At 39.4% G+C, this 15724-nt stretch overlaps 1 protein-coding gene across 2 annotated transcripts in view; it reads right to left on the minus strand.

Annotated features, from left to right (window-relative positions):
• Positions 1 to 15724, minus strand: part of ADCY7 (adenylate cyclase 7) — a 2777509-nt gene that overhangs the window by 852059 nt on the left and 1909726 nt on the right. For both annotated transcript variants that reach the window (XM_044081980.1, XM_044081981.1), the window contains one exon: positions 1150 to 1299. In XM_044081980.1, the coding sequence (XP_043937915.1) occupies positions 1150 to 1299 (150 nt within the window). The remainder of the gene's footprint in view (positions 1 to 1149; positions 1300 to 15724) is intronic.

The raw sequence follows: 15724 nt of genomic DNA on the forward strand, positions 1-15724 counted from the left end.
TGAGCTGAATTTACAGCTTGCTCATTAAGTGTTTTATTTCTGACAATGATTTCATTTTATTCAAAACATGTTTTAAAACAATGATTTTTGCATTTCCTCATAGGCTATATTTGAGAATGGTCTATTTAAATGATTCCACTCACCAATCACTAACTGAAAAAAATAAAATACTCAGTCCTAGGAGGAGTCAGACAATTATTACAGAAAAAAGTAGCACTGTATTCATATTTGCATAATGGTTTTAGTGAGGCCTTGAAAGAACAATGTTAACAAAAAACTGCTGTTATGACTAAGAGTTTCACAGAGAGATTATGAAATATCGGTGCCATAAAACATTCCGTTTCTCAATTCCCATAATTTTAGGGTAAAAACTGTATTCTCGACTCCACTGAAGTCCTAAATGTGCTCTTTTAAGATGTGAAACTGGAAAGAATGGTACATATAGAAATGTTCCTGGTGTCCACAATTTTGGAATAAACTGCAGCAGTGCATCTTGCTGTGACTGACTTATTTCACTGTTCTTTTTTCATTAAACTGTGGTGACAAAAGTCTAGTACTGTTTAACTCCGACTTTTTCTGATGTGATGTACTTAATCTGGTGGTGTTATAGAGAGAAAGATGATGCATGGAAGCCATCCTAGCAAGCAGTCCTGGGAAGGAAGGAGTGTAATAAACTGTGTTATGGCAAAGGAAACATGAGTTCTGCATCATTAAATTCTGAAGCCAAATGTCCAAACATAATGGGGTGGTTTACTTTATTTCTGAGGTGTACTTAAAAAAAACATTGGGGTAAGACCTCATGCATGGAAGCTGTGGCACAGGCAAAAACCTTTGAAAGGCAATTTTTGAAGTTTTCTGAGCCTTTTGAATTTCAGTATTTAATAATGAATCCCATATCCACGGAATTTTTTTCTAAGAGCAGTGACTTTATAATATACAAACATAATATGTTTTAGTTGGCATGGTTTCAGTATAACAGCTGTTTGGCAAAGCCAACAATGACTGCCTTGATACTTTCAAGTTTGTTTCTAGACAGAACAAATTTAAAGTGAAGGCAGACCAAAACATGCTTTGCATATATGGTTCATTATATCTCTCTAGCCTTTTTAATATAAATAAGGAAGACACATTTAACTGTAATTGACTTACTTGCTGCCTCTTCTGAACCACAAGCCTCATTTGGAGTTTGATACATTCGTATGTATGTAGGTACATCTGCTGTAAGGCATGTTCCATCAGGTGTTTGTGGAATGCTCCCACCAGATTCCCACAAAGATAAATGACTGCATTGGCCAGTATCTAAAACAAACAAGGATAACAATCACGGACTGCAAAACTGCTGAAGAAAATGTAAATTAAAAAAAAGTAATAATTCTCTCTGTACAGTGCAATAGCTGATGAAACAACTTAATAAAAATTATTTGGGAAATATGTGCTTAGAGTAAAAAGCCATGATGACTGGATATTTTACTCCTCTTATAACAATTAGAAAAGCACAGTAATGATGAAATAAATAGAAATATGTACCATTATGAATTTCAGAAACAGTAAGCACAGTATTAAAATCAACTTTATATAAGATGGTTTTATTAAATGACAGTACAAAGCAGACGACATGTTCAGCAATCACTTGCAACACATCAAACTGTAGCACCAACTGTAGACGGACTGGAATGTTCAGCAATGACTTATACCCATCAAATGCGAAATGCCATTGACCAAGGTGTTGTACAGTGTTTTATCTAAGTTAGTTAGGGATATCGGGAGACAAGACGCTTTTAGTACTCCTACAACATGGGTTTCAGTGTCAAAATCTAAAGACAGATAAAACCACAGCAGAGAAAAACCTGGCTGTACTCTACATTGTGATTTCCTAGACTCTGTCAGAATGAGGCTCCCTCAAACAAACAAACAACAACAAAAAAACACATTTAGAATACCCTAGCTATAAAAAAATGCTCACTATAAAGAAACAAAATTAACTCTCCCTCCCACATGTTAAATAATCAATATTTTTGTAGCTTTCATTGTAAAAGTAATAGACTAGTTTTCCATTACACCACAAGGTAGAGCTCCTTTTCAGGGATATAAAAGACAATTTCGAAAGTGAAAGAGAAGACTGAGATACTAGCTGAAGGACGGAAGACGGAAACAGGGAGCTGAAGGGAAAAAGGGCCTTGGAGCATGACTGGATTTTCTTTCTAGTGCTTTGGGACAGGGAAGTGAAGTAGCAGATTGTGTCTGTCTGTTGCTGAAATCCTGGATGATGGTATTTTGTGGAATCAGGAGAGAAGTCTGAAACCAGTAGTTTCACATCTGCATATGATTAAGCAAGAAAATGAGTTCCTTGGGGTCTAGTACAGAGAAGCCATAGATGATTACCACAGTTCTGGCAGGTGATTTTCTACTTTTCTCATCAGAGGAACCACGGTGCCTGGTCACTAGGATATTCTTGACGGAGTGGTGAGAGGCTCTGGCCATCATTTTATATTTTTATAAGATTGTGGATTTCCCTCCCCTAAATGCTTTGTGGATTACAAATAACTGGGATCTATATGAGCTCCAACTTGGGCCCAATCATGGTGGCAGCAAGACTAAGTAGTCACTGGCTAGTGAACAGGGTATAATAGAGTGTTTTATAGTTATTCTGTTTAGAATTGATCAATAGGGTTGAGGGTGTTAGTACTGCTCAATGACATTGCATTTTCTCATATCTGTATTGTCGTATCATAACTCTTTTATTGCTTAATTACATTGCATTTTTTTCCGTCTTTGTATTGCTGCATTATAAAGATTTACTGTTCATTGATATTGCCTTCTTTGTGCATGTTTGAACATCTAGACCTTTTTTTGTTGAGTTCTGGGAAGAGGGTGAATGTATGTCATAAGGATGCTTTAACTTTAACCTTATGACACTTTGCCTGTGGGGTTAAAGAATAAAGGAAGTACTCCCATTACCCTGCATTCACATTTGGGAAATGTTTATGCTGCCACTTCCTTACCTGCTTCTGTGTTGACAAGGAATGAGAGAGCAGAGCCAATGAGTTGAAGCTGGAAGATATTGATATAGGAAGTGGTCTCTTGCCCCCTGAGTGGCTAACCATAGTTAAAGAGCTACTAATGAAAAAGACAAATTGCTTTTCTACTAGTGAACTAAATGTGGACTGTGCAAAAAGTGCAGAACACCGAATAAGAGTAAAAGAGGACCGGCCTTTCAGGGAACATTCCAGAAGAGTAGCTCCAGGAGACCTGGAGGATTTAAGAAAACATTTGGAAGAACTAAAAGCCTCAGGGATAATTCGAGAGTCAAGAAGTCCATATGACTCTCCCATTGTCATCAAGAAAAAGAATGTGTCAGTTTGCATGTGTGTTGACTATCGTACTCTGAATCAGCGAACCATTCCACACCAGTATACAACTCCCTGAATTGAAGATGCTCTAAATTGCCTGGTGGGCAGTAAGTGGTTCAGTGTACTAGACTTCAGGAGTGGATACTATCAAATTCCTATGCACCCAGAAAATAAAGAGAAGACTGCCTTCATCACCCCCTTTGGGATTTTTTGAGTTTGATCATCTACCTCAAGGTTTATCAAATGCACTGGCAACTTTCCAGAGAATCATGGAAAGAACAGTTGGAGACATGCATCTCCTGGAAGTCTTAGTCTACCTGGATGACATCATTGTCTTTGGGAGGACCCTAGAGGAGCATGAAGAAAGACTGATGAAGGTACTGGACAGGATTGAGAAGAAAGGCCTGAAGTTGTCACTGGACAAATGCAAGTTCTTCCAACCCTCATTGACCTATGTGGGACATGTAGTGTCTGCAAATGGAATATCCACAGATCCCAGCAAAGTTGAAGTGGTGCCATTTTGGCCCAGACCGAAAACTATCACAGAGCTGTGATCTTTTCTGGGGTTCTGCAGTTACTATTGAAGGTTTGCGGAAGGATTTTCAAAGATAGTAAGACCCTTCAACCATTTGCTCCAAAATGATGAAAAAGCAGATGAAACAGATGAAGATATCCTTGTGAAAAAACCTAAAGGGCCGAGAGGTTTTAAAGAACTCATCGAGAGTCATTGGGCTCCTGAGTGTGAAGAGTCATTTGAACAGCTTAAGTACTGCCTCACACATGCCCCTGTGCTGGCATATGCTGACTCAACAAAGCCATACACTTTACATGTGGATGCTAGAAGAGATGGCTTAGGAGGAGTCCTTTACCAGGAGTATGACAAGAAGCTGAGACCTGTGGCTTTTATCAGTCAGAGTTTATCCCCCACAGAAAGAAACTACCCTGCACACAAGTTGGAATTCCTTGCTTTAAAGTGGGCGGTAGTGGACAAGCTGCATGACTATCTCTATGGTGCTGAATTTGAAGTGCAGACTGACAACAATCCTCTAACATACATCCACACCACTGCAAAGCTAGATGCTACTGGCCATGAATGGCAGCTCTATGCAACTATAATTTCAGTTTGAAATATCACCCAGGACATGAAAATGGAGATGCTGATGGTCTGTCCAGAAGACCTCAGGGAGATTTACACCCCGATGATGAATGGGTGGAAATTCCAGCGCCAGGAATGAGAGCTATGTGTCATATTGCAACCTGCTATCAACACACGGAATGTTGGGCCCAGAAGTTGGGTCGGTCTGCAGCAAGCATACTCCAAGCTTACTGTAACCTGGTCACTTTACAGGCTTCATTGCTACCAGTTTTGAGTAACAGTGACCTCAGGAGAGATCAAAGAGAAGACCCTTTAGGTCAGCTGGTGGTAGCTGCTTTAGAGAAGAAACAAGTTAATATGCTTCGCATGGACATTCATCCTCTGGCAAGACTTTTGGCCAAAGAATGGGACAGACTCCAGATACAGAATGGACTTGTGTATAGGAGATCTCTAAGTGAACTCGGCAGTGAAAAATGGCAATTGTTGCTTCCTCAAAAGTATAGAGAAGTAGTACTCCGGTCATTGCATGATGAGCATGGTCATCTTGGCTATGACAGAACTATGGGTCTGGTATGAGACAGGTTTTACTGGCCATGCATGAAGCAAGATGTTGAGGATTATTGTCGTACTTGTCTTTGTTGCATTCAGAGAAAGACTCTGCTGACCAGAGCTGTCTCATTGGGTCAGATGGAAAGTAGTGGACCCATGAAACTGGTCTGCATAGATTTTCTGTGTATTGAACCAGACAAAGGCGGGATCAGTAATGTGCTGGTGGTGACAGACCACTATACCAGGTATGCTCAAGCATTTCCCACTCACGATCAGAAAGCAATTACAGTGGCAAAACTACTAGTTGAGAAGTTTTGTACACTATGGCCTGCCAAAAAGGATACATTCTGATCAAGGATGTGATTTTGAAAGCAAGCTTGTCCATGAACTACTCACTCTGTTGGGAGTCCAAAAAATCTGCCCCATTCCTTATCATTCTCAAGGGGATCCTCAGCCTGAGCATTTCAACAGAACTTTACTAGACATGTTGGGGACACTATCTGCTGACAAGAATAGTCAATGGAGTAGACATGTAGCCACAGTGGTGCATGCTTACAACAATACTAAAAATGATGCTACAGGATTCTCGCCTTACTTTCTAATGTTTGGAAGAGAAGCTCGTCTTCCTGCTGACATCACCTTTGGAGTGCAACTGATAATACACCAGTGCGATCTTATGGCAGTTATGTGGAGAGACTCTCAAAGAACCTCAGACAGGCTTATGAGCTTGCTGAAAAATCAACAGGACAAAGACATCAGCGAAACAAGGCTCACTATGACAAGAAAAAGTAAAGATGCATGACTTGCAGCCAGGGGACAGAGTTCTTTTGAGAAATTTGGGACTACAAGGAAAGCATAAACTAGCTGACCACTGGAGATCTGAGATTTACATAATTTGTTCTCAGCTACCCAATATCCCTGTCTACCAAGTTTGCCCTGAGGGGAAAGGAGGACCCATTAAAACCTGGCACTGCAACAACTTAATGCCTTTGGCAAAATCAGTGAGTCTCATGAATCCGGAACCTAGAATGGCTCAGCGGAAGCCTAACTCAAGGTGATCCAGAAGGCTAAGGTGGAGAGCACCTATCCTTTCTAATATTCAAGAGCCTATGCTTCCTCCTGCTGAAAGAGAGGAGGACAGTGATGATGATTGGGGTTTCAGTGGGCTTTTTTATGAGGACGTTCAATACTCCATGGGCTGTAATCTCAATGTAAATGCACCGGAATTCTATCCTTGTCATTTTGAGCAGCCCAGACCTAACAATAGTCTAAGTAATGTTTCTGTACCTCTTGCAGAACCTGATATTGATGGAGGCCCTGCTAGGCAAACTTCAGAAAATAGTGCTGAGGACAGTCATACCGTTATGGAAAATGAAAGTGAAGTTATACAAGAGGAGATCTTAGAAGTAGACAATATGCCTTCTGAAAAACTTGACATTGAATGTGATGTGAGTGACAAACCTTCTGAGCAAAATTCCTTAGCTGTCTCTTCCAAACCAGAACTGCAAAGATTGATTTGGCCCCCACAGAGACATACATATAACAGTTTGGGACATAGTACACAGGAACTTTTGACCACAGCTCATCAGAAAGTCTGCACCCATAATCCCTATGCCTCCTACTCCAGTGGTGACACTCCATCCTAAGTTAAGCATAATGCTGATTACCCTTGGTGGAATGTACCCTTTGAATGCAAAAATATTGTCCAGTTCTTGGGGGGAGCCAAGATGTTCAAGTGGGGGGAGAGTGTAGCTCCTACTATATTTCATTGTAGAAGTAATAGATTGTACTTTTCCATTACACCACAAGGCAGAGCTCTTTTTCGGGGATATAAAAGACAATTTTGAAAGTGAAAGAGGAGACTGAGATACTAGCAGAAGGAGGGAAGACTGAAACAGGGAGCTGAAGGGAAAAAGGGCCTTGCAGCATGATTGGATTTTCTTTCTACTGCTTTGGGACAGGGAAGTGAAGTAGCAGATTTTGTCTGTCTGTTGCTGAAATCCTGGATGATGGTATTTTGTGTAATCAGGAGAGAAGTCTGAAACCAATAGTTCCACGTCTGCACATAATTCAGCAAGAAAAGGAGTTCCTTTGGGCCTAGTACAGCGAAGCCATAGATGATTACCAGAGTTCTGGCAGGTGATTTTCTACTTTTCTCATCAGAGGAACCACGGTGCCTGGTCACTAGGATATTCTCAACTGAGTGGTGAGAGGCTCTGGCCATCATTTTATATTTTTATAAGATTGTGGATTTTTCCCCCTGAATGCTTTGTGGATTACAAATAACTGGAATCCATATGAGCTCCAACTTGGGCCCCATCATGCCAGCAGCACGAATGTAAGTAGTCACTGACCAGTGAACAGGGTATAATAGAGCGTTTCATAGTTGACCTGTTTAAAATTGATCCAGGGGGTTGAGGATGTTAGTACTGCTCAATGACATTGCATTTTCTCATAACTGTATTGTCTTATTATAACTCTTTTATTGCTTAATGACATTGCATTTTTCCGTCTTTGTATTGCTGCATTATAAAGCTTTACTGCTCATTGATATTGCCTTCTTTGTGCATGTTTGAACGTCTAGACCTTTTTCTGTTGAGTTCTGGGGAAGAGGGTGAATGTATGTTTTCATTGCATGAATATCTCACTTTGCCTTATTGCTAACTGGTGCACTGTTGAAATTGTGGTTGTGCTATTGCCTTTTAAGCTAGATGTGTCACCTAGAATAAAATCTGTCATTCTTGCCGCCTTGATGTGTTGGGCCTATAGGTGTGTCACCAGAGTCAAGTAGGAAGGAACCCATATCTACTTCAGCTACACCTGTGTGTGCACTACATTTTGATAAACACATTATTATTACTTTCCAGACAAATACTTGGTGACTGATAAATATTCACCTGCATTTAGCTTAATCTAATACAAAATTAATATTCAACAGTTAACTTTTTAAAACATACAGCTTTCTCTGGAGTTGATTGACCTCCCAGCAAACAGGCCTGTGCCTCCACAAGGAGGTATGCCTCAACATTTGTAGAACAATATAGGTTCATAGGTTGCTACTAGGCTTGCAGTCCAGAGGAGTCTAGTCCAGATTCCCAGTTATCCCCAAGCACAGTCTGATTAAGTGACCTGGCCCAGTGTCATAGCAGGCAAATGAGAGTTGAGGGAATCAAACCCTATACAACAAAAACTATAGGTCACAGCCTTAGGTCATAGCCTTAGGTCACAGCCTTAGGTCACAGCCTTAGCCCTCTTCTTGATTAGGCAATCAGAATATGATGTGTGGGATTGTCTATTCTAGTCCAGAATTACTGTTGCAACATGTGGAACAAAATACACATTTACTTTTGTTGACCAGGACTATTCAACTGAGGAATTAATTTCTTATGGATTTCCAGGAACAAATGTTCCAAAAACAGAAATGAAAATCATATTTAAAAAAAAACAAGATTTATCCACATCACAGAAAGATACAGAAGTCAAAGGCAATAGAAAGACTACCCACCACTCAGAATTTGTAAGGACACCCACCACCTTACCGGTTGAAATGCTTCACTCAACAGCCTAGGGTAAAATTCACTCTACCATAGTTTTTTTCACAACTCCAAAGACTATCTGACTGTAGAGAGTTACTCTTCCATTATCTACTAGCCACTTTTCCTTTTGATAAAGAATATAATTCTAAACACCTTAAACATATTTAATTTACATCTTATACACCTTGAACTAACTCTTTGGATATCCTGTAAACTGTATTTATTTCAGTTTATGTCAAACTGCATTGATAACTCATGGATTTCAGTAAATGTGCAAACAGATTGTTTTACTTTGTGCTTCTTTTAGCCATAAGACCTTCAAGCACTCAATTAACTAAATCAAACTGTGGCTAAATCTGATGCATCTCTGCAATTATTGTAAGTAACTGTCTTTTACATTGTGTTTATTAGCTAACATAACTTTAAGGATATGTAAACTGCTGAGGCAAATCATTGTAAAATTATAGGCTACGACTATGTGACCTAGGTCGTTGTTAAAACAGTAAACCTGATCAGATGACTCAGCAAAATAAAATATACCAAACCACAACCAGGTTTCTGTTGCAGAGAATTCAGTCTTGGGGAAGAAAGGGAGCAAAATATTGCAGGGTCAACAGCACTGCACTCATATTCAAAATATTTATACCCAAAAGGCTGCTGTTCTGACCACAAATCATGAAACACAGGGTGTTGAAATTGGTCTCTCAAATCCACTGAGCTATTTCAGCCTTCAACATAAATGGATGGGCCATAAGCAGATGTGAAAGAGTGGTCAATCAATAGCCAAATCCAAGTCAAAGACAAATAGATCCCTAACTGTGGCCTAGATGACCTGGGACTGAACAATGGCTTGGGAATTAGAAAATCTGGGAGTGAGGGTGGGAGTGAATATCTGTTGCTGGCTTGTACATCTTTAGGAGAAGGAGGCAATCAAATTTGCTACAATATTGATACTCATCAGAAGCTGGATGTTGCAGCAGTAAGGAACAGAATGTAAGGTCTCTGCTACAATACTGACACTCATCAGAAGCTGGATGTTGCAGCAGTAAGGAACAGCATGTAGGGTCTCTGCTACAATACTGACACTTATCAGAAGCCAGAAGTTGCAGCAGTAAGGAACAGAATATAGGGTCTCTGCTTCAATACTGACACTCATCAGAAGTTGGATGGTGCAACAGTAAGGAACAGAATGTAGGGTGTCTGCTACAATACTGACTCATCAGAAGCTGGATGGTGCAACAGTAAGGAACAGAATGTAGGGTCTCTGCTACAATACTGACACTCATCAGAAGCTGGATGTTGCATCATTAAGGGACAGAATACAGGGTCTCGCTGAGCAGCAGACTGCTCTGTAGTGGGAGCTGACAATGTGGAAAAGGCAATTGATCAGAGCCTAGTACTGCAAGCACTTTACTACCACAAGCACAATGCTACTACACAGTAATAAGAATGGGGAATAGTGTAACCAGGAAGGTTGCTACAGAGAAAGGTGAGTATGGCATAGTTTAAACAATAAGGCTGCTAAGGAGTAATGGAGATTTGGTGTAGTTTGATGAAGAGGGTAACAGACATAAGGCATGTCATTGTGGGTTCTTACAAGCCAATAGTTTCTGCTAGCTCTGCTCTGATCTGGAATAGAACCTCTTAGGCATAAAAAAGGAAATCTTACTACACACAGGGATTGCACCTTTCCTTTATACTTTAAGTGGCTTATTACTAAGAAGGATGCTGCAGTGTAATGTGGATAGGACACACTCTAACTTAGAAGGCTAATACAGAATAATGAAAACTGGATATAGAAGGAAGGCTGCTGCAGAATATTGGTGACAGGGCCTAAAACAACAACGAAGGCTGTTACAGTGTACTGGGGATACAGCACAGTGTAAGCAAGAAGGCTGCTACAGAGAAAATGGAGTAGGGCATAGTGCATCTAAGACCGTGTGACAGACCCAGGAAAGCCTGATGTAAGCTCACAGGTGCTGAAGGAGATGGGAAATAGGAAATTCACCCCAGGGATCACTTCTGTAGCTCTGCTTGACAGGGGCACAGGAAAATAATTTTCTTGGGTGGTGAAAGCAAGGGTACCTTTTTGGCTAGGCTTATGTAGGCCCTAGGGCTAATAGCCTAGTACCTATCTATGAACCTATGATACCCACTGAGTTCTGTGGTAAATCTCACATGCAGCCTTGCTACTTGGAACTGCAGAAGTGGTAGTGACCATGAAGCCATGCATGAAAAAGGAGTAATATGGCTGCAACTGCTTTCTTAGAAAGAGAGAGAAGCTGGATATACACGGCTTTGAACCATATGGGAATGAAAAAACACCCTCAGAACATTTCTATCAAGGAAGTAGCTCAAAAAAAAGAATACAGTCAATGGAAGTCAAATATGAAATGGCTTGGTTCACCAGGATGCCTACACATAGGTGGATAGGCAGACAGTAATATTCCTGGTCCTAAATGCACATTTGTGGGCCATGAGGACCCCATCATTCAACTAAGGGAAGACCTGATTAAACTGGTGACAGAGGTGTGCCACCTCCATTACTATACACTTGAAGATTGGCAAGGATGAGAGATGCAAAATTCCAAGTCTTAAGCTCATAATGACTGGCTTCAACACAATAGTAAAGGAAGCTCAGATACATTTTTTTTTTATATTTACATGAAAGTAGGCATCCTGGAGCCATAGAAAGGATAATCCAATCTGTGAATAGAAATATAATGGCCTGATACATGACCATGAAAAAGGTCTGTTGTGATAGGATGCTTTAAGTCCCTTGCTTCTTTTGTTATCAAACAAAAAATAGAATGGTAAATGGTTCTAGTCTCTGAGAAGAAAAATAAATACTTTTTCTAAACAGAATGGCTAACCTCCCTTCAGACAGCTGCATTTTGAATTGGTGAAGTGCTAACAATCTAAATGCATGACATGGGGAGGGGTTCCTCTACATTCTTATTGAGGCTCAGGATTTTGAAACGAATTCCAATGCCCCGTACACTATATAACTGAGAGATGGTTACCATCAGACTGCTATTGCTAGGTATGTCATTGTGGGTTCTTACAAGCCAATAGTTTCTGCTAGCTCTGCTCTGATCTGGAATAGAACCTCTTAGGCATAAAAAAGGAAATCTTACTACACACAGGGATTGCACCTTTCCTTTATACTTTAAGTGGCTTATTTTTTTAGGCCTCAATAACAAAGACTCTGCAATTACATCTATAAAAGAGTGCCTTGATATCTTTGGTAAAGGATGGGAGGTATGGATTTGAGAAATACTGCAGCTGTGGTTCCTGTTCCTGAACCCAGTCTGACTGCAACACTGTATGCAACCTGCACCTCAACCATGTTCAGAGTGGAAACCCTGGCAACCTGTACAATGAGACAATGCTGCTCCTCACAGTCTGGTAGAAGTTCAACGTCTGGTAGAGCAACCATGCTGAGAGTGGAAGCCCTGACAACCTGTACAATCAGCCAATGCTGCTCCTCAGAGTCTGGTACATGTTCAACGTCTGGTAGAGCAACCATGCTGAGAGTGGAAGCCCTGACAACCTGTACAATCAGCCAATGCTGCTCCTCAGAGTCTGGTACATGTTCAACGTCTGGTAGAGCAACCATGCTGAGAGTGGAAGCCCTGACAACCTGTACAATCAGCCAATGCTGCTCCTCAGAGTCTGGTACATGTTTAGCATCTGGTAGATCAGTGCGCCCTGCTCTCATTAGTAATGGGTGCCGAACGCTGTCGATCCCCCCTCAACCCTACACCTTACCTTCATAAAAACCTTCCTGCAACACTGCCACTATTTGGATTAATTTGAGAATAGTGTTAAGGTGGGGTTTTAGTGTTAATATTGGGAGGAGAAATAGTTGCCCTTTCTCGATATTATTTAATTTGGTATTTTTTGTTTTCTCTATTGTGTGTGCCCGAACCTTTTTGATCTGTGTTTTCAGTTCTACATTAAATTAATTTGATCATACAAAACAGAACCATATAAACCTTTATATCCCACCTTTCAACTACATTAACATTTTATGCCATACATAGTTCCTTCTCTCACCTTCATTTCTTTGAATTTCTAAGTACTGTTCATATGATCTATTTGACAAACCCACTAATACACCTCTTCACATGCTCAATGTTCAACATCTTCTAATGCATTTTTTATATTGTAATAGTTTTTTTATTTCATGTAACTGTAATCCCATTAGCAAATTAATTTGTAATTATTAATGTATATTACTTGATGTCTGTTGATGTATATTACTGAATGTCTGTACTATGTTGGAGCCTTTTTCCCTGGGCCTCAACTCATTACAGCCAAGTGACGTCTACAGGCATTTCTGCAGTTACCTCCTACTGCTCCTCTAGGCGTCAAATATTGCCTGTTCATATTTGCATTACTTAATCCAAAACTATGCTGCACACAAGGTATCAGAATATATTATCTTGAAGCATATATTATGGCAAACACAATTGTATTGATATATGACCTCTGTTAATAAATATTTGTTAGAACTGTAAGGTGATAAATTCATTTTTTAAAGGCTGAAGCCACACCCACTGGGAGTTAAAGGTATACACTCAAAAGAGCTCTGCTGGAGGGAATGAGAAGGGATTTTTGACTAAATCCATTCAGACAAACCTGGCAAACAAGATTTGCTGTTAATAGACATTTACCCTACTGCTATAACACCAATGGAAAGAGGTATTACAATGATAGCCATCATACTGTGTTCTGTACTATACTGCCAATGGAAAACCAGCAGGCCTCCATTTAGTGATGACAATAGCCAGACACACAACGTATACAACAGCCACACCTACCTAATGGCTACAAAACCTGTGCCATGAATGCTATGCGACTCAGTTTAGTAAGCATTACCTGTAGCGATTAACAAGTTATATACATATGTAAAACAAGGGAGTCTTGACAACTGACAGATGAAATACCTTGCATTGTACATTTAGGGAATGAATTTTGTGACAAATGTTGAAGCCACACGTTATAAATGGAGATCCAACTATATGGTACAAGATATCTCACAAACTATCCTCTCTGTATTAATTTTTTTATAGAATTTCTCAGTAACTACAAAGGGCTTTCCTAAGTAGCCAAGTTCTCACTGAATAAGGCTTTATATAGACTGTGTAGGTTTTGATAAACAGAGTGTCTTGGGAGTGGCTTTTTATTCTACTTCTGTTATATTTTCTAATTTTTTTGTAGTGTGTGTCATTTCACTTGATAAATATTAGTGGTTATGCTTAAGGTTTGTTACTTTTATAATTTAGCTGTTTTTACTTAGCTTATTTTAGTTAATTTTGACACAATTGTGCCTGTTTTGTTTGCAATATTTTTAGACTGGCTAACTGTATTATGTCTTTTATTTTGATTTTATTCATTTAATTTAACCTTTTATTTTCAAATATGCCATGTTTTATGTGTGGAGTATTTGAAATTACTTTTTTATGCTGAAGTGAATTAGAAATGCTGTCTATGCTTTAATTTGTTCTTTTTATTTTATTTTACTTTTATCTTTACATAGGTGGGATAGGTTGTTTACATGTTTTGCATTTGTCTGTATTTTGCATGCGTAACTTGTGAACTTCTGGTTTTTAGAGATTAGCATAAATATTAGGAGAATCATCAATATTAGGAGAATTCAGTACCTCTAACATACAAAGTTGTAGATAAATTACTGATAATGCACCAGGAGTGTACATGAATTTCTGATGACATGACAACAGTGAAAATAAACAAAACCTCTGCATGGGCTGGGGTTTAACACTAGGAGATATATATCACAGACACACTTTCACATTTTTCTGCATTGGTATCTGCACGTGTGTTTGAATATGGTCCAATGATTCAGAATGTGACAAAAAGTACTTGTGCAATACATGTGTGTACATATAGCAGTGCATGTATATAAACACATACAAACAGGCTAAGTGCTACTGGCTGCACAGTACACTTTATCACAGGGATAATTATAAAACAAAACGTTCACAGGGCAAGGATGGATTGTGGCCTCTGTAAGGATAAGCAACTCCCCCAGTACCTTGAATGGTGTGTTAAAGACAGAAGTTGTCCGTAGTATATTCATGCTCTTCCTTGTTTTTTTTACATGTTGAGAATCAGTGAGCTGCACTTAAGCCAAGGTAAAGACAAGGGAGCTGATAAAAGTTTGGCAAATTATGTTGTTACCTCTTATTCTAGAGGTGAGGAATGATTTACAGAGATCTCTGCTTCTACTCTATTATGTTCAAGATGGTCTCTCATTCTGCAGTTAAGGAATGATGTACGGAGAGCCATGTTTGCACACTATGTTATGCACAAGCAGGTCACGTTTAATGACTAGGTCCTTAACCTTTGCCAGTGCCCACATAGGTCACGTCTGTGGATGTCCACATGTACTGTGAATATGTACAACTAACTAACTGTACACTTTTTGAAAAACATTTGACATTAAGGACACTCACAGATATCCCTACCACTGCACTCACATAGTCCCTACAACCTTTAGGTCTTACTCCTTTAAAAAACGTTGCTTTATCAATGCCCTACATATAACTAGTACTACATCTAACACCAACAGCATAATATTACATGTGTTACTACTAATGTCTTCATAAATGAATGCACAAGTTACTGTAAAAAATCATTAGTGTGACATTAGAACAGCAGAGAATTAGTATAATGTACGTTATATTTTGTTAAATTAATAAATTGTAAATTATATATTATATTACAATCTAGCTTATTATATTATAGGTGCATGACTCTGTAATGAAAAATTATCCTATTTAGTCTACCCTTTAAGTGTATTTAACATACTGTCTGCCCCCTCACCCTTTTACCGCCTGTCCTATGTCTTCCTGTAAGCATGTACACCTATATGGATTCTCTCTCTTCACTATCCAGACCAGAGTACATTCAATGGACCCAGAATTCTATCCATAAGTGGTCTGGCCCTGACATTTGTTGCTTGTTTTCCTCCTTTCAATTTGTGTTCACAGAGACCTCTTCACATCACCCTGACATGATCCTGCACAACCATAGCATGTCCACTTATCTTGCTTGATCTCCATGAAAAGCATTCCAGCTCATCTAGTCTCTGTTCATATGTTCATATCCTCTTCCATCAATTCTTCTTGTGGCATTCCCCTGGAAACCCCATGCTGTCTGATACC

Source organism: Protopterus annectens, chromosome 8.part1 (assembly GCF_019279795.1).
Source record: "Protopterus annectens isolate FY-2018-M chromosome 8.part1, PAN1.0, whole genome shotgun sequence".
Taxonomy (NCBI): Eukaryota; Metazoa; Chordata; order Ceratodontiformes; family Protopteridae; genus Protopterus; species Protopterus annectens.